This window comes from Thunnus thynnus, chromosome 20 (genome assembly GCF_963924715.1).
Source record: "Thunnus thynnus chromosome 20, fThuThy2.1, whole genome shotgun sequence".
NCBI lineage: Eukaryota > Metazoa > Chordata > Actinopteri > Scombriformes > Scombridae > Thunnus > Thunnus thynnus.
In genome coordinates, this window is record NC_089536.1 from 17,133,043 (window position 1) to 17,153,191 (window position 20,149).

Consider the following 20,149-nt stretch of genomic DNA (forward strand, 5'->3'; position numbering starts at 1 on the left):
ACCCACCCCCTCTCAACCCAAGAGTCCCTCTGGAGCGACGAACAAAACACACTGATCGCCCCGGCAGTGACTGCAACGCAGAGTTGGGAGGGAAACATGAAGATTTGTCCATGCAGGCTGCAGAGAGTGGAGGTTTTTCTGAGCCCCCTGTGTGTATGCGAATGAATGGGTTCGCCTCAGTGTGTGTGCGTGTGTGTGTGTGGTGCTGAACTGGGTCATGCGGACCACTGGAGGAGCGAAAGATAAACACACACCCTCTCCTCCCGCTGCTTGGCAGGTTGAGATGGTGGGAGCTCAGAGGAGGGATCCCAGCCTGTGTCCACATCTCAGCATCCAGCATCAGATGATGCTTTGATTTAATCCGCCTCCCAAAGAAGTGTCAAACTGAGGAGCATCTCCACAAACAAGAGTCATCGTAGGCTTGCAGCGAGCAAAGCACAACGACGGACCTCATTTTGTTTGTTTTTTTATCATCAGCCGTGAAACTGCAAGGTTTTTGAGGGACCTGCACGGTTTGCCTTGTTATTATTACCCGATCGAGAACTTCCTTCAGTTTTCCTGCAGACCCGAGAGGATCAGTGCTGAGCGGAGCGCAGCAGCTCTGCTCGCCGAGCGGATGCAGGACCATGGAGGAGAGAGACAGGTCGCCAGCAGGTGAGCGAGTAACACCTAGATAGACCCTGGGGTGCCTCAGACCTGGTGTCTGCAGGATACAATAATCTGCGAAGGAAAAAAGGGCAGAAAACTTAAACATTTAGTAAAAATATTTAATTAAAAATCCTGCTTACGTTTTTTATATATATATTGTTTAGTTGCTGGATTGTTTCTGATGCACACATTGATCCCTGCTGAGTAACTCTGCGTTGTCTGAACTTTGACCCACTAATCATATAATAAATTTGAGAGCAGTTATTGTACAGCACCTTGCCATTAGACTGTCATTAACTCTAATAGTGTTAATGGTTTAGCTGCTACTTAATTTGTATTCTCATCCACATTATCCGAGATACCCCTCTCTTATTTGTATCCCCCACTCTGCATTTGTGAGTCAGTATGTGCTAGATGGATGCGAGGGCATCCGGGGCACTCCACTTTTAATGGCCCTTTTATACTTTGTCCAGGGCAGACAGGTGATATCTCATCGTTAATGCCGTCTAATGCATTTAAATGAGCAGCTGACTTGATAGACTGAACCCGGTTAAAAAGCAAAGCCTGGAGGCTGGTAATGGACTCCAAATGAAACACACACACACACACACACACACACACACACACACACACACACACACACACACACAAACACACACACACAGTACAGCAGCCTGGATTTGCTTTTGTTACAAACATTGTATTGGTGGATAAAGGTAGGGGACTTTTATTTTGGCAGCATTGTTTCTTTAAAGGAGTATTCAGGTTGCTCTACCTGCAGCAGGTGATGTGCAGTATGGGATTGATGAGAGTAAAAACTTTATACACACAATGCTGTCATTGTTTGATGGTATATGAACAGTAATTTTGATAGGCATTCAATTAAATCCTCAGGAAATATTGGTGATCAACAACCAACAATCTATTAATTCTCCTTACTGACATATGCATACAAGCATGTGAGCTTTAATGAGAGTGGGCCCCAAACTCATAAACAGGCCACGTCGTACCTCGAATTTAGTACAAACATCACGGGAGTCCACAGAAATGTTCCGAAAATGCCCTCCAGAACTACAAAGATGTCCTCTCATACTGCAAACGCGTAAAAGCGCTGCAATATAAAGCTTTTGTATGAAAGCAACAGAATCCAGATGGCCCTGTCCAACAGCTGCCACACAAACACCAGCTAAACCGGTCTTTGCTGCTCACATAGCCATAAATTCCAAAGAAACTGACATCAAGATTAAACAGTTCCGGCATGAGATCGGTAAGATTGAAACAAGAAATTGCAGTCACACCAAATTTTGATCCTTTTAAAGAAAAAGGAAAACAGACAAAAACACCATCTGGCTGCCCAAAGAACAGAAAGGATGCAAAAACATTGTCGAGCAGGACACACAGAGGACAAGTAGCATTTTTTTTACTCCCCTGTCTGTTCAAAATTTGCATATATAACAGGGAAATACTATGTTTGTAAAATACTATTTTTTTATTCCATGAATGACACTGTGGAGAGCAAGTCTGTGCCATACTGGGTGAAAATAAAGAAACTGCAGATTGCATACCAACCTGCTATTCTAGGAAAAATGCTAATTATAGCCCTGTCAATCAAATGCACATAATATATAGGCTATGTGGGTGTACTTATAGTATGATTATAAGTGTAGACTGTATGTAAATTGAATTTATATATTCATACAATGTATGTCATATTTATATATTTGACTGGTTGCTGCTAATTATTTTATCACCGGTTAATTAATGTTTGGTGTATTGTTTTTTTTTTAATTGTGTCATATTTTAATTGTGTCCTATTATTGCTATGCTTGCTTATGCAGAAACGGCTAATACCCAGTCATGCAATTAAGGCATAGCTGAATTTGAATTTGAGAGAAAATGAGAGAGAGAGAAAGAGAGAGAGAGAGAGAGGTTGAATGCAGCCTCAGCAATCAACATTACTGCATCGATTGTAGTTAGAGGTTACTGTGTATGAACAGCGTCACAAATCACCATATACTGTTAGTTTGACTTGATGTGGAGGACGAAATGGCCCGAAAAAAAAGCAAAAAAACAAAAACAGCAGTGTCCTCCTTAGCAGTGCAGTTACATCATTTAGCCACGCCCCCATTTAGACCCCATTTTCTGTGCTCTTACAAGAGTCACATGTCCCCATGTATTTGACATCAAAGGGATGCAGTCTACTGTATAGCATGTGGTACAAAGGGGTGGGGGGGATGCTTCAGTTCAGTCTCATTGGATTTCCCCAATCCTGGTCTTCCTCTCTCTCTCTCTCTCTCTCTCTCTCTCTCTCTCTCTCTCTCTCTCTCTCTCTCTCTCTCTCACACACACACACACACACACACACATGCGCGCGCGTGCGAAGCCTCCCTATTGGAACTTGAGGCTATTGGATTGTGATAGAGTGGGGGGTTAGGTACAGTATGTTCCCTGGGTAGCTTATTGCAGTGATATTTCACTGCTGAATGATTTCTGCAGGACATGATTACAATGAGGGTGATGATGACATTGATTATGACTGGCATTCACAGCCAGATGTTCTGCAGGTTCCCAAAACCTCAATCCCAAATTACAGTACTGATGGATTCTGCAGTGGCATGATTTTTGACACTTGATTGTTGTCCCTGCTCTTCGTTTTCTCTCTTTGATGGTCAGCCTACAGTACTTGAATGCAATGTCTTAGTGGAATCATCACCCATACTTAATCTCTGTCGTTGTTTGGATCCATTTAACCTTGGTTTATCCCTCTCGGGTCTTGGGTCATCCCAGCAGGGGGCCCGATAGCTGTCAGCATTTCCGCCGGGACCTTTCAGCAGGCGGTAGCTCCATAGGGTGTATGGTCGGGATGTAGAGAGAGAGAGGTATGATGGGAAGTAGAGTTGAAGTGAGACAAGTCAGGGATGGGTTACGCAGCACTCAGACCCAGCGGGGCTCCTCCATATGGGCAGCCAGGCACTGCTGAGAGCAGGTGATTTGTCAAAGTGAGAGTCCGTGGCCTGGGCCGCTGGCTCACCTATCACAGCACGGTGGGAGGTTTCTTCAATTGTGTGTTGATGGAGGCGCTAACCCCACCGACTCACCAGCTCTGATGTTCTGTGCTGCTAAAGAAGGTGATTCCGTTTTTTTTTATGCCTGAGTAGGGAACAGAGTGTCCTGACTGCAACTGGTTGTCACGAGGAAGCCCATTTAGATTTGATCGAGTGATAGATTTTTTTTTTTTTCATGGAGCAAAGTGATTTGTTTTTATTCCACCCGTCCACACTGAGGCGACAAGGGGAGGGACACAGACAGATTGACAAAATGCATACCGTCAAGATGTGTATGCATGCATGCAACTGTTTTATTTTGAGACGGACAGTGAGAGAAACCACATCAGTCACATCACATTTCAGCCGCTGTTTTCACTTTGACCCAGAGGCAAGGCACGCTGGGCATTTTGACAGTAAATTGGACACAGGAGATCAGTCTTCACCCATAATGACTCTTCTGCCAAGAGCAAAGCAACTAGTCCATTAGTAATGGAGAGAGGTAGAGACGTTAGGCAGGCTCTGCAGTCTATTTCTTTGATTAGGCCCTTGTTTACATTTTCAGGAACAGACAAGAGGGAAAGAGGAGAGGAAAAATGAGGGCTGGACTAAGAAAAGGCAAACGCTGTGTGTAAAGCTCTGATCTCCTCTCCCACTTTAGATATATGATTTCTGTAAACTAAAGGATTGGTTCACAATTTTTCAGGTCTTTCTTAAAGCAATAGTCAGGTGCCAAAATGAACATTGAGAAAGGTTTCTCTTGCCATAATCATTCCTCCTGTTCATACTGACCATTAGAGGATCCCTTCATGATGCACTTACAATGTAAGTGTTGGGGGACAAAATCCACCAAGTCTCCTTCTGTGCAAAAATGTATTTAAAAGTTTATCTGAAACTAATATGAAGCTTCAACCGTCCAAATTATTCAAATCAAATAGATATCTTTCAATGTTAGTCTTTTTAGTGCCAAAGTCCCTCTTTTTGTTATTATACTTACAGGGAAACACTGTCCAAGGAAAGGCAAAGAGGGAATTTGATGCTAAAAGACTGTAAATGTGGCAGATATCCACTTGCTATGACTAACTCACGCTGCTGAAGCCTCATATAAGCTTCAGATATACTTTAAAATACATTTTTGCACAAAATTATTTTGAATTTTGGCCCCCATCACTTACACTGAAAGCACATTTAAAGGGGATCTTTTAATGGACAGGCCAAGGAACAGGAGGAATGATTACTGCAAGGAAAACCTCTTTCAGTGTTCATTTGGGCACCTGACTGTTTTTTTCATACAGACTTGAAAAATTGTGAATCTATCCTTTAAAATTTGATTCAGATGAAAGGTGCAACATCAACTAATATCTAATTTTCCATTTTTTCCACAATTACAATTAAACTAATATCCTGTAGTTCAATCTGTATTCATGAACCTCTTCTCTATATCGTCTTTATGAGGTAATCAGTGTCATGCCACAATTCATTGCAACTGTATTACTCACGTAATTTGTGCTCGGAGAAGGAATAGCTGACCACAATTATTGTCCCTGATGAAAGTCACATGACAATACCAACGATATAATTTGTCCAACTGCAAGCTGCCCTTTTCTATGGTGATGAATTATTGATGTTAGTACAGGTAATCTTTGAAGAGCAAATAGCTCTTTTTATTGAAGCCAATCTTGAAATATCGTGAACAAGAGTCCGCCAACATGCTAGCATGCTTTGAGCTAAATGCTAGCATCAGCTTGCTAACATGATCATTTTTAGCATGTATGATGTTCACCATCTTAGTTTAGGGTATTAGCATGCTAACATTTGCTAATTAGCATTAAACCTAAGGTACAGTTGAGACTTTTGGGAATTAAATTAGTTTTTTAAGTGGTCATAAACCAAAGTACCAGAGTAACTGAAATGTTGACCAGATGATGGTGCTAATGAAATGTTAAGGGACCACCGCCAGGTTACAGTTCAGTTTGAGGGGAACATGAATATATGTTTCAAACTTCATGGTCATCCATCCAATAGCTGTTGCAAGATGTCACCCAAAACCACAAACATGAACCTGTCCGCAGTCCACAGACAAAGACAAACTCAAAAGTATAACCCTCGATGTTCAGAGGCTATGAACACACTGGAGAGGACACATGTCAAGAGCACACCCCAAGGCTGTAAAGAGACTGTCTGTCTGTGACAAGGGGAACGCTTGCCAGGGGCATCACAGGGTTCATCTCTGTTCTCCTCTCAAAGTGTTATAAAAGAAAAGGTCAGCTGCTTCTGCAGTTTAATCTCATGTGGTAACACGTGGATTCAGCCACAACGGGTTTTCCAGAGCATCGCTGTGGTTATTAGGAGGTAAAACAGGATGTTTTGCCTTTTTTCTTTTTTTCTGGGAGCAACCTAGTTTTTAAGAGGGTTGCACTGCGAATGCACTCGTCTCTGTTTGAGTAAAGCTAAATGGAGCCAGATTGTCAATCTGTATTTGAAGGGAAATTAGTGGCTGAAAAAACAGATTGTTGCTGCTGAGCAAAAACCTTGTATCTCCACTTTTCAGGAATTAGGAAAATGGCCTTGTTTTTAGACGGATGTCCTTGCTTTCATCATTGAGTTTATTTATTGAGATTTTGACTGGGATTTTGTGCAGGTTTCAGATACTAGAGGGTTTGTCATCTCAATAAAAACATGAAAATCACCAATATTGAAGTTATGAGGTCCTCCCACCATAACAGTAACAGGAACAATGCAGTAATAAGCGAGCAGCCCAGGATTCCTTTTTTTAAAGGCTTACAGATGATTTAGAATGAGTGAGAATGGCTTAAAAACCCACAGACATTAAAATGTCTCTCAAGCCAAATCCTCATCTGTATGTGTAGCGTGTTCATGCTACCTTGTCTTTAGCCGCCTGAGAGGACAGGAAAGGAGCAGAGGGCAGTATGGGAGATCAGTGGGGCATGTGGCTGTGGTCGAGCACGACCACTCACAGCTGCTCCCTCACAGAGGTAGGAACACAAAGGGCCTTTGATAGAGTGTCACTGTGTGACTGATATACCAGACGCCCCCTCCTCTCCCACACTCCCCTCCTACCCATACACTCACACACAATCATCTCAGAAACCACATAACTTCATCCCCACACCTCCAAGGCACCACAATGCAGTTTCTGGTTAACATTTACAGCGTCATCGCAGCTGCGGAGACAGCACTATCTTCCAACCACTCATCATATTTCAGGAGTCTTAATCCAGTTCTGCAAAGGAAATGAGTGCAAAGCATCCTGCCCTGTTGGGTGTGTGGAGGGGGGCTTTTGTCTTTGTGGGAGCTGAATAATGTGATTAAGATCCATGCTGGAGTGCTGCACATTCTGCCCGTGGAGCTGACTGGAAGGAGTGCCAGTAAACAAGCGCTCCCTTTGCTCTGCTGGTGGAGGTTATGGGCCCATGCATGGTGGGCGGTCAGAGGAAATGCTTCCAGTCTGTCTGTCCTGTTTAAATGTTTAATCACCAAACCTGGACACACAGAATGGTCTGGATAACGATCAACTTTTGTGTTGACTCGCTGAAGGCTATATACAGTGGGCACACTCAGCATGAGTAGGCTACAATATTCATAGTCTCTTATATAACTATCTCCATGCTTATGATAAAAATCAAGAAGCAAGTGTGATCTGCAGAAATACATATGGTACACAGGGTGCTATTTCTATTTGCAGTGTTGTTGTTTTTTTTGTTGTTTTTTTTTTTCTCGACAAAGAGTGATGAGCCAAGAACACAGGGCTGCAAATGGTTGCATACTATTTTAGTGTTCGCTGTCTAATAGCTATATTTATCAAGCTCTTCCCACAAGATAGCTGAGGAACCTAAACACCTTCAGATTGTCTGAAGAAAAAACAGAACAAAACTTCCTGTTCCATGTTTGGAACGGTGCATAAATTCAGCATTTCTATCAAAATGAACCTAACAATTGATACACATACATTTGTGATGCTCTTGTTCAAGTGTTTTGAACCTGGTAGAGCTGAGAAATTGGCTTCAGGGAGAGAAGAACAAAGAGTGAAGCGGTTGGCTTTGAATGATGGATGAAAAAGGCCATCAGCCAAATTGTTTGTGCTGATTTGATGCCTATTAGAGTGCATATATGTGTGTGTGTGTGTGTGTCTGTGTGTGTGCGCTGTGCATGATTGGGTGATTTAATTTGATTGTGTATGTAGGGAAGGGGTTGAAGAGAGGCAGAGACAATGGATAAGATCATTAGTGTGATCCACTCCATTTCATCAGACAGTCCATTTTGCGCAGTTTATTACACAGTTTTATTTTTCAGTTTTATCTTCCAGTTTACTTACCGTTCGCTCAAACTGCTGTAACAGAACCTCACATGCACAGTCACTCATCTCTGATTTCACTTTGTTGTCAGTCAGTATATTTAGTGTGCCTGACTCCATCTGAGCTTGCAATTAATACAGCTATATTTTTTTCCTCCCAGGATCAGTTTGACCTATTTCAAACTTGGCACCTCGGAAAATCAGCAATTACTTTTCTGTTGCAGTTTTTTTTTTTTTTCAGCTTCAGCAGTTTGACTGAAATACTCAGAGCAACCGCTGTGCAAACCAAATGTGTTTTCCAAGCAAAATTTAGTAACCTATTTTCTCACAACCATGCCATTGATTGTAGTGGTACGATACATGCTGATTTTGTGTGTATAGGATATGCATATGCATGCCACTTTTTAGAGCGGTCACAGATGATGTGTGGCATGTCTTACCGGCATGTATACACCTTGAAACTATCAGGGCTTTCTATTTGTTTCCATTTGTTATTCCTTCTACCTGGCCATATTGATTTTCCCATAGCTGTCTGCCAGTAAGTGCTGTCTGAGACCAGCCATATCTGAAAGCTGGCCAAAGTGATGTAGAGGGACAGCAGGATGTCCAATACATTTACTGAAAGCACTTCCTCTGTTGATGCCTACCCTGAATTGATTGTATGGAAATGAATGTCTGTTAAAGCCTTCCTGATTTAACCATCCACGGGGGACAAGCTGTACAAACAAGACCATATGGATACGCGCCAACAAACATAAAGATACTTAAGAGCATTCAGTCATATACACACGCATGCATAACATTTATATTGCCTGCTATCATCACAGCAGCAGAAAACCTGACTCTAAGCAGTGTTTTTCTCTCCTTTCAGTCTGCCCCACAGCGTCAAGGCGAGCCTGTCTCTTTCTCCATCTGGCCCAGGACGGGTGGGCAGCGGCGGGGGCTCCCCTACATCCAAGATGGGCTACTGCGGAGGGGTGCCTGTGGAGGACATGCAGGCCTTGGCTATCACCTCGCTGTCGGCAGCAGATGTAGCCAAACAATATGAGCACATCCGCGAGCTGGGGAAGGGCACATATGGCAAGGTGGATCTGGTGGCACATAGAACCCAAGGTGAGTACATCATCCTTGGGTTCCAAATATGGATAAAGATCTTCGCCCTTTCTCACTGTTTTGACAGTATTTCTTGACTGACAATTAATGCATCTAATAAGGTGCACATGTGGAGAAGAATTGTTAATAGAGAATATTAAAAGCAAATTGTTCTGCATGCCTCACAGTTGAGGATAACCAGTTAAGGCAGATCAGCAAGTCTCAAGGCTCTGTGCCGAGAAATTAATTTCAGCACAGTTAAAAGGGTTTGTTAAGGATTAAACAGTAGACCTTGGTCTACTGTTTAATCCTTGGTCGTAAGAGAATCAAGGTTAGAGAGCCGGCTCATTCTGAAAGCAGCATAACTGAGCATTGTAAAGTAGTGCAGAGTGAAGCTGAGAGGGCATCGGAGATTAAAAGTGCCGTACGTGCACTCTGAAGAGCCTCTGTATGTCTGCAGCTGTGATCGTGAACAGCTGTTTGTGTGTGTAATAGGGAGTGGAGGTGAGATTCCTTAGTCATACATACTGTACATGTTTATATTAATGATCGTAGCAGCTGTTACTAAAACAGGGTTGGTTACTCGATGATCTCCCCACTCTCTTAGAGTATCAATTCCCTTCTAAAGTTGTGCTATTTTTAATAGCTGCAACTGCATTTTTAACAACTGCAATATTTGCTGATTTATCTGATATACAAGCTTAATACACTAGTATTGGTTCTTAATATGTGCAGCCTTTGTATACATACATTTGCTCGACATGTTTATATTTGATTTTTGTAGGTACCAAAATGGCGCTGAAGTTTGTTACCAAGAACAAGACGAAGCTCAAGAGTTTCCTGCGGGAATACAGTCTAACAGGCTCACTTAGCTGCAGCCCTTTCATCATCAAAGTCCTGGACGTGCTTTTTGAGACAGAGGACAGCTATGTGTTTGGACAAGAATATGCCCCCGCCGGGGACCTTTTCGACATCATTCCCCCACAGGTAAGGCTATCATTCTTCCTTCCACCAATCACCTTCCTCACTCAGCCAGGGCTGCTCCAATCGGTCGCCGTGTTCAGACACAGCAGTTTTAACAAGCTCTCCTGGGATTGGAGCCTTGTCTTCGTCCCGGTTTTCTCTCTGCGCAGAGCTCTCACTTTGCTTTAGTGCTATTCCAGTTGATGTGCTGGGAGCACTTGACTTCAAGGTTCTTCTAAAGAATCATTAAAAATGGTTGCAGCGGAACTTTTGTTTCAGTTTTTCTTTTTGGAGCATATCACTTTTCACCCTGTACTCTCATCCCTCTACACAATATAACCATCACCTATTCTTTGTAACAGTACTGTAACCTATTCACCATGAAGCTCTTTTCTTGTATCACCTCCCATAGTGTCACCTCCTACACAATGTACTGTTCTATCTATTGGACTGCATTAATCCAAATCTTCTTTCTCTTTCTGTCTCCCAACACTTTCTGTGCTTTCACTTTTTCTCCCTTTCAGGTGGGTCTGCCAGAGGAAATGGTAAAGCGCTGCATGCAACAACTGGGCTTGGCCCTGGACTTTATGCACAGTAAAAATCTGGTACATCGAGATGTCAAACCAGAGAATGTGCTCCTTTTTGACCGTGAGTGCCGCCGCATCAAGCTGGCCGACTTTGGCATGACCCGACGCGTGGGCTGCCGTGTGAAACGGGTGAGTGGCACCATCCCCTACACAGCGCCAGAGGTGTGCCGCGCCAGCCGTGCTGAGGGTTTCCTGGTATCCACCAGTCTGGATGTGTGGGCATTTGGTGTGCTGGTCTTCTGTATGCTGACAGGCAATTTCCCCTGGGAGGCAGCGCTGCCAGCCGATGCCTTCTACGAGGAGTTCCGGCGCTGGCAGAAAGCAGGATGTCCTGTAGGAACATATCCGTCTCAGTGGCGCCGCTTCACTGATGATGCCTTGCGCATGTTTCAGAGGCTGCTAGCTGCTGAGCCAGAAAAACGCTGTGGAGTCAAGGACGTCTTCTGCTTTGTCAAGTATGAGCTGGTCAGCGAGCTCAGGCGCAGAGCGTCTTGCCGAGCCAAGAGAGGTGAGAGGTCAAGCTCGGGAGTGTGCACTGGCAGTTGCACTTCCTCCTCGTCATCCTCTTCATCACGCTCCTCCCACAGACACCCTGAACCCTCCACCCCTCCAGGAACATCCTGTCTTCGCCCGGCACCACTCAAACGTAGTGTCCTCTCCGACCCGTTGTCTCCAAGAGAGGAGTCTGGACAGCACCAGTCTCCAGGCCGAGACAAGAACAAAAGCCAGATGGTGATGGCGACCGCCATCGAAATCTGTGTGTGACCACACTAATATTAGCAGTGGAAACTAGATGGCTTTTTGCAGTAATAACAAGCTGTGAAGAGGTGTTAATGACTACCACAGAGACTCCAGTGAAAAAGGAGAAGTACTTTAACCATGAAATGGAAGCTCAGGATCAAATCCCCAGCTCTGGAAATGGACATCATCAATCAGCGGTACACAGTTGGACAGCCGATCACTGGCACATGCCTTTAAGGTTCTGATTTGTGACCAAAGACTGCTTCCCCAGCTGAGAGGCCACGCAGGCAGCGTCTAACAGTCCGCTGATGTTGCTCCTCTCAGCAGCTCATTCTGCCATCCAGACATTTGTGTTTTCTACCCATACACTGTGGTGGTGCTAATGATTCTATAATTAGAGACTCCATAAAAATAATCCTGTTTTTTCTCACTCATTAATCTATATGTCTTTACTTTAGCATCTCTTTATCTCAGAATAAGCTCCGGGGAGGCCAATCTTCATCTGATCAGGTGATGCTGTTCAGTCGGAAGCTAGTGATCCGAGGGCAATCTACGCAACTACATTTGACTGCCATTTCTCAGACTTTCTTTTAACTTCCAACGCATAACTTCAGTCATCGACTTTTTTTTTCAAAGAGAACGTGTTATAGACAAAAAAAGGAAACCTCAATGTAGCAGTTTGTATCAGACATGCTTTCATAGGTGTCTACACTGAGAGACACGTTCTCAGTGATAGGCATCACCTCAGGACACTTCGGTGGGTCACTTCCTGTTTTATTATTGATGGAAATCAGCCAGCCATTGGCTAGAAAACACATCTGCCACCTATGAACTGCTCTCAATGAGTTTCATCTCCAATGTAACACAATAGAATACAGGGATTGTACATTTTCTGAGTGAAATGGTAGTGAACAAAGAGGAGAAGAAATGTCTTTTTATTGTTTCTTTTCTACCTGCTGTGTGTGTTTGGACGTGTATGTGGGTGTTTCAAATGCTAAAGCACAAGATTTTTGTAAAGGAGGAGAAATCTTAGAGAAAACTATGACTCTATATTGTAAATACTTTGATATTTCAAGGAGTGCACCGTAATATCAGGTAGTTCAACTATGTAGCTGTACTAATTTTCTACAACAGGGAAAGGGGGTTTTTGGGTTTTACAGTTACTGTTGGGGCAATGCGTTGTATGTAGCAAAAAAATATGACCGAATGTACAGTATATCACAATGAAGAAATTATATAGAAATATAATCTAGAGCCTATCACGATGTATAACATGGTAGCAGCTGCTGTTCTCTTTTTTTCTTTTGGATTTTATCTGAACTTGACCCAGGTATGACACCCAAATTGGTGAATAGACATCACTCATTCCTGCATTTTCCTGTCACCATTACCATGAGCAACATCCATTTCCTGTGTACAGTCATCGGTGCTTCCTGGCTGTCATTGAGTACAGCCCATTCTGTCTTCATTCAATCCATTATAACTACTGAGGGCTGCTTTACAGGTCGACACCTTACAAATTAAATACCCAGCAGCACAAAAGGTGTTCCGATATTTGATTATCAAAATGCAACATGCAACGCAATATGTTGTTTCTCACCCTCTATGCTCCCTTTAAATTTAATCTTCCTGCCTCTCTCTTTCTCTCACTCTGGGAATTCATCCAAATGTATCTCTAGAATAGCAGAGCCCAGGTGTTTATTGTCTGGGGGGATGACCTCTGTGTCAGCCACTGCCGCTCTGCGAGCTGATGATTGATCCTGACCGGCGCTAAGCTAAAGCTTCGGCTTCCAAAGATTTACAGCTAATTATGAAAGCATCTATAAGTCTGAATGCTTCAGTGAGAGCTCATTACCTTTATTTTTCTTGCTTGAATCGTGTTACTGTTATGTCAGTCAGGTGTGTACGTCAGTGTCTGCGTGTGCACATGGAGTGTGTGTACTTGTCTTCACTGTCCTTATTTCCCTCATTCCTCTCATGAAAGCCCATCAACTCTGTCGCTATAGTGACAGCGCCGGTGCTCCTCTTGGTTTAGCTTCTGTCCTCTTCTCGAACGTCGAGTCTAATTGAGCCCAAATGAAACATCTGGTCACCAACCCCCCTCCCAGTCATCCACAGCCTCTCATGACAGTTGCTCAGTTTATTATAGTGGATGAGACAGACATTTTCCTGTATTTTATGAGCCAGTTCACAGACCAAAGTCTTTATCCAGTTTCATCAGGCATGATAAAAGCTCTTGATAGTCACAATCATTTTACTTGTCTCTTTCCATCCTCACTCTTGACTCTGCAAAGGTGACCTGATTGAGGTGGAAGCTTTGTCAAAGAGATGTATTGTACGCTGTGATGCTGCCTGCCTCATAGGATTTGTCAAAACGTAATCCGTCAGTAGATTATAGTGAATGTGAATTAGCCCTGCCTTATATCTTGCTATTCTGTCTGCGCGATAATGTAGAATCTACATAGTAGAGAAAGACAGGGTTAGATCAGATTGATTTTAAGTGATAGTCAGAGGGTGTGTCTAACTCAACGTAACATAACATAAAGCAACATAACATAATGTAACGTAACATTGTAACATAACATAACGCATCGTAACATGACGCAACATAACATGAAGCAACATAACATGACGCAACATAACATGACGCAACATAACATGACGCATCATAACAAGACGCATCATAACAAGACGCATCATACAAGACGCATCATAACAAGACGCATCATAACATGACGCAACATAAAATAATGCATCATAACATGACGCAACATAACATCACACAACATAACATGATGCAACATAACATGACGCAACATAGCATGACGCAACATAACATGATGCAACATAACATGACGCAACATAACATGACGCAACATAACATGACGCAACATAACATGACGCATCATAACATGACGCATCATAACATGACGCATCATAACATGACACATCATAACATGACGCAACATAACATGACGCAACATAACATAACACATCATAACATGACGCAACATAACATAATGCAACATAACATAACACATCATAACATAAGGAATCATAACGTATCATAACATAACGCATCATAACTAACGCATCATAACATAATGCATCATGACATAACGCATTGTGACATAACGCATTGTGACATAACGCATAGTGACATAACGCATCATAACATGACGCATCATAACATGACGCATTTTAACATAACGCATCATATAGCATCATAACATAACACAACATAACACAACATAAAATAACGCAATACAATATAATGCAACATAACAACATAACATGACATAACGCAAAATAAAGCATCTTAACATAACGCATCTTAACATAACGCATCTTAACATAACACATCATAACAAAACATGACACACAAACATTATATAACTTATGTGTACATGTAGCCCCAACTTGACACAGTGTTGTGGTGTGAGCAGCTGTGGCTTTGTTATACATCATAGCCATTAGCATCATTAGACTGCTATCAGTTGTTGCAATTACCAGTGTTGTTTCTCATGGACTGTTATGACAGGAATTGTCAAGTTTAATGATGAGGTGTCAAATTATATCAAGTTTTATTTAAACTCTAGTGAGTAGCCTTTCACTTACCCGGTCTATCCTGATCCAATAATCAAACTGTTTTTCTGCCAGCAAATGTTGTTGTAGAATTTTATGTAAATACATATTGTGTCTTTAATAAAACAGAAAAAGAATAAACAAAATGTTAATATATGTTGAAATAAATTCATGTACCACATCTTATGGCTCCTGGGTATTTCTGTGGGTAGATATAAATACTGCGGTGGGTTTTTTTCTGCAAGTGTAGGCAAAGCTAATTCAGCCCAGCTTTGTATAGTCCCTAGACCGCACATTAGATGAAGGTCAGCTTGAATCACATGTGATTTCCCGAGGCTTTGGTCTGGTACGCCGGCGATCCCCCAGACTACTTTAATATGCTGACTTCCTTCTGAAAGCCCAATTAACACATCTGTAGATAGGAGTTATCTGCTGCCCTCAAAGAGCAAATGAGTTCAAGGGCAGCTAGAATATGGCACTGAGGATGAGAACAGTTATCAGCCACCACTACTTCATGCTGTGCCTCAGCTGTTGTGTCAGAGTGGAGGAGTTTGCTCAAGTTGTTATCAGACTGAGTTTAGACAGTGGCGGTAAGCTGTGGTCTATCTGCCACTGAGAAAAGCTAATCAGTTCAGGCAGTGCAAGAGAAAGGAAAGGTCAACCATGACACGCCGGGCTTGTGTAGTGAGTGGAAGCTTGTCCTTTGTTATAGCCTGTTCTTTGCCCTTAAAGGGCTACAGCAGCCCAGTGGCAGTGTAATAGTCCTAATTGTGTAAGCTCCAATGCACATCTGAGAAGATGGAAGATGCTGAACTCAGGATTCAGCCAGAAAGTGGAGGCATTAATGCAGGGTTTGAGTTTAAATGGTGAAGTCATACAAACCCCCCCCAAAAAAACACATTTCCCCATTCATCAATAGCATTATCTGCTATTTTTCAGTTAAAACACCAAAATGACATTTGAAATACTCAGCAGCAACAACTGTCAGGATAATCCACAGACACATTGCTGTTTATCTCAACATCTGCATGGCTAGATACCACTGGGGCTAAGAAGAAAAATATGTCCTTTTGCGATTTGGGTGAAGAAACCCTTCAGAGGTTCAAAAATGCAGGATTATGCCTCAGCTGCAGCTTTTAAAGGAGCCCCGGTTAAACCAAATTGATTCAGGGGACTGGAGCAAGCAGGATGTTAAGCCTTCAGAAGGTGATCCAGGAGCATGGACGGGTAGGAAAAGTGATCTCCCTGGATGTAGCTGTCTCCATGAGATCAAGTGTTAAATCCTCCTCAGTTATGCTCTCTCAGCAAGGGCTAATGTCGGTAACATGAGGTGACTCTGTGACTGATGGGGAGACCATTCACTATCCTGATTCATGTCAATATATCCCAACTGTTAATTACCAGGTTTCACCATGATCTTTATGATGTACTGTTTGGACAAATACAACAAAATTTCAAGATTTCTTCAAGTGTCAGCAGAACAAAAACAAAATCCTACTCATACTCTCAGCATGATGTTATCACAGCATGAAATGTTTGGCAGAAAAAAGAGGCTGTCAAATCTATGTACAGTAGCTTCACCAGGGTATATGGATGAAAGTGAACTAGAAAGGAAAAATGAATGTTCGTGCAGCACATCCTCCGAGTGTAGCTAAATAGTTTAAAAGAAAACTTGAATAAGATAATGAACTTGAACTTGAACCTGGACAGACCATTTTCAGCTCAAACATCTGGCCGTACATGACGCTCACAGTCTCCAGATTCTGCCTGGTAATACTAGAAATACTTTAAATCCTTTCCAGCTTTATTTCACAGATGAAGATAAGGACAGATTTGTGCAAACAGACGTTACAGGCATGTAATTACTAAACATTTCTATCTTTCTGGTGAACAATAAAATGATACAGCTGTTGTGTCTTTACAGAAACCACCTCCTGTGGTTTTCTTCAGCGGAAATTCAGCCGTGTAAGTGGGCAAACAATTATAGGCAAAGCATTCTTGTGGAGGTTGTATGCATAGTAAACAAAGAGGGGAGATTACTATGACTATTTTTAAGTTTTTTAAGTCACAGACTGCAGAGTAATATTATTTTATGCCCGTTTTAACACCACAGGGAACATACTGTACAGTATTAAACCTCCTGCGTCACCTCAGTTTCCTGCCTCTGCACCTACAGATGAATCACTCTGAAGCCGTTGGATGCTCCATGAACTATTCTTCTTTCCCTGATGTATTTTGCAAAACAGCTGCAGGCGTGACACTGAAAATGCAATGGAAGATTCAAAAGTCGGAGAGTGATAGTAATCTCAGCAGGCGCTTACTGTGAGGGGATGTTCTCCACTCCCTCGAATCTACACCCAGGCATCATGTGAAATAGTGCCTGATCACAGCTGGAGAGCTGGGAAGAGAAAGGAAAAAGAGAGGAAAAGAATATCAGTGCAGAGAGAAGAGAAAGAGAGAGAGTGGTATGAGCAGGAAGGGATGCGTCAAGTGGGACAAATGCGCGTGTGCTAGAGAAGGAGTCACACAAGGACGATGTGAATAAATGTGCAGCAAATAATGTATTCAGTGCAGCGTAGTAATTACAAAATAACCTTGCTTATCCAAAAATCTACTGTTTTTAGGTCACTGCAAACCTGTACTCTACCACAAACCTGTGTGTGTTGCCTGAGGTATGCCACTAAATTTTGTCAGTGCCAGACATAAACTCTCAGACGGTGTGTGGTCGTCTGCCACCATTGCTATAGCAACTGAGACGATCCCAGTTTAGAAGAGCTCTGAAATTTTCTTCTCCTTTTAGAAACCAGCACCACATTCCTTGCTGTGGAGCTATACTGTATCAGCACTCTCTTAGTATTTGATGTGTGTGCGTTTTGGTTTTTTAATCCTGAGACATTTTGTTCTTTATGTCAGAGTGTCCACTCTGTCTCCAGCATGGATGTCTCATTAAACTGGAGGATGCCTGTTTGTGCTGCATTTTACCATCTCTGTACCTTAGCACATGACTGTATTTCTCCACAAAGACAATTGTCCACTACAGTCTTTTCTGCAGGCTGCAGTGTACAGTGTGTGCATGTTGTGTACTGTTAATCCAGTGTATTGCAATGACGTGGAAAGCACCGGTTTCCTCCAAAATGCAACCAAAAATCAACATCAATTTTTTTTAAATATTATTTTATTTTAGTTTTTTCAAGATATCTAGACAACTACTGAGTGGATTGCCACATGAAATTTGCTCTGGCCCCCAGTGTATGATAGTTAATGAATCTGATGACCGTTTGACCTTCCCTGTAGCATCACTTTGACTTTGTATGGTTTGATTTTTATCAGATTTGCTGTGGATATTCATGGTCCATGAACCATAATGCATTTGAAACCTCCTGGTCTCTCCCCAAGTGACACAATCAGGCCAAAAAACATAAAGACAAATCCGAATCTAATATGACAATTGCCATAAAATTTACTGATAACATCCATGCTCTCCCAAAGCTAAACCCTTTGCAGTTTTGACCATCTATGAACGTTCCTCTTGAGCCACCCTCAGGCCAAAATCAAGTCAATTTAGCACACAAGACACCATAATCTAATTGACAGATTGCATATTGTGTGTGTTAAATGGATTTTAGATGCATTATGGAAGCATACTGTAATATGTGTAATTAAAGAGATCCTGAAAAGCACAACGAATTTCTTTTTAAATTAATATATATGCTGAGATCAGGACCCAGATATCCACTTTGCACAAACTATGTCTGAATCCTCTTTTACTGCTTCCACTCACATTTGAATTCTGCCAATCATGAAGGATTCCTGTTGTTCACACTGCGGTGCTTGTCGTGTCTCAGAGTGAATCATGACCCCAGGAAGCTTCATTTCTTTCATGCATATTCATGCTCTCACCATCACCCGTCAGGGCAGAGATTCTCCCTGCATTATTCTGCAGGCTGCATGTGCGCTGCCAACTGCCACGAGACCTGCGTGTGCCACCCACCAACATCTGTCATCTTTCATGCTTCAATTCTTCTAGATTACAGGACAAATCCTCCACCTTGTTGTATTATATCACCAGTCTGTGATGTTCTGCTCCCACTAGTAAGGAGGAATGATCCTTTTTTCATATACCATAACTGCAAAGGTAAAACTTGGATTTGAACAAAAATGAAAAATGAACACAAATAACAGTGTATATATATGTGAAATACAACAAGGGAGCTCATGCTTTTAGACCTGCACCTCTTTTATCTTCCCTTTGACAACATTTGAAGAGAAAAAAAATAGCATTGGTCATAAGTGAGATTTTTTTCATTGAATTACTTGTGGTCTTTTTTTGCATCTTCTGTCTCCTCTAGAAAGCCCAAAACCAACTTATAATACATATCAAATTAAGTGTTTTGTCAATAATAATAATCTTGCAACATGAACTCTAATCCATGGCTGTCAATCTGATGAAACTGGGCATATTAAACTGAATTTGGCTGTAGGACACAGTGATACAAAGGATGTAAAAATTTAAAAAAGAAAAATAGGGAGAGTATTTATATAATAATATACAGTGAGTATACTGTAAAGCCTCAAAAAATACATGCACTAATGCAAGGTTTCAGTCAGAAAAATTGAAGTGTTGAGGGTGAGAACTGTAGAAATACCAATACAGTTGTGCAACAGTTGTGCTCCTTTCTCAAAATGTTTCTTGTTGCGGCAAAATTGTGTTATGGTCCACGGAGGTGGAAGGAAAAAAAAGAAATACCAGCCTCGTGGATGAAAGCTGTATATATAGCTGTATATTTACCAGTAAAATATGAGATGTGTCTCTATCTTTTCTTCTAACACAAGAGAGGTGAATGTAGTGAGGTGTATCTCCCAAGATGTCTAACTATTCCATTAAGCATTGTAGTTGTACGCTGGAAAAGATGTAATGATACCAACAGGATCCCAGAACTTCAATCTTCTAATGTCTTTTTCTTTAATATATATATATATATATATATATATATATATACATATATACATATATATAAGTTTTTATTTGTCTTTTAATCCCTTTAACCCCTTCTGATTCTTTAGCGAGGGGAAAGACCAACCTCAGGCGTCATCTTGAGGGTCAGCGTTGGTAAAATTTAGATAGACATGCAGAAACACAACATAATAATTAACTAGAACCCACAACTATTGTT

The 20,149-nt window shown here is 41.9% G+C and overlaps 1 protein-coding gene across 1 annotated transcript; it reads left to right on the forward strand.

The window, feature by feature from the left end:
• The first annotated feature begins 15 nt into the window (after positions 1 to 15).
• sbk1 (SH3 domain binding kinase 1) lies at positions 16 to 15,156 on the forward strand. The gene is made up of 4 exons (XM_067576511.1): positions 16 to 654; positions 8,879 to 9,120; positions 9,884 to 10,086; positions 10,587 to 15,156. Exons 1-4 carry the CDS (start codon positions 617 to 619, stop codon positions 11,412 to 11,414), a joined length of 1,311 nt encoding a protein of 436 aa, XP_067432612.1. The 5' UTR covers positions 16 to 616; the 3' UTR covers positions 11,415 to 15,156.
• Positions 15,157 to 20,149: the final 4,993 nt, after the last annotated feature.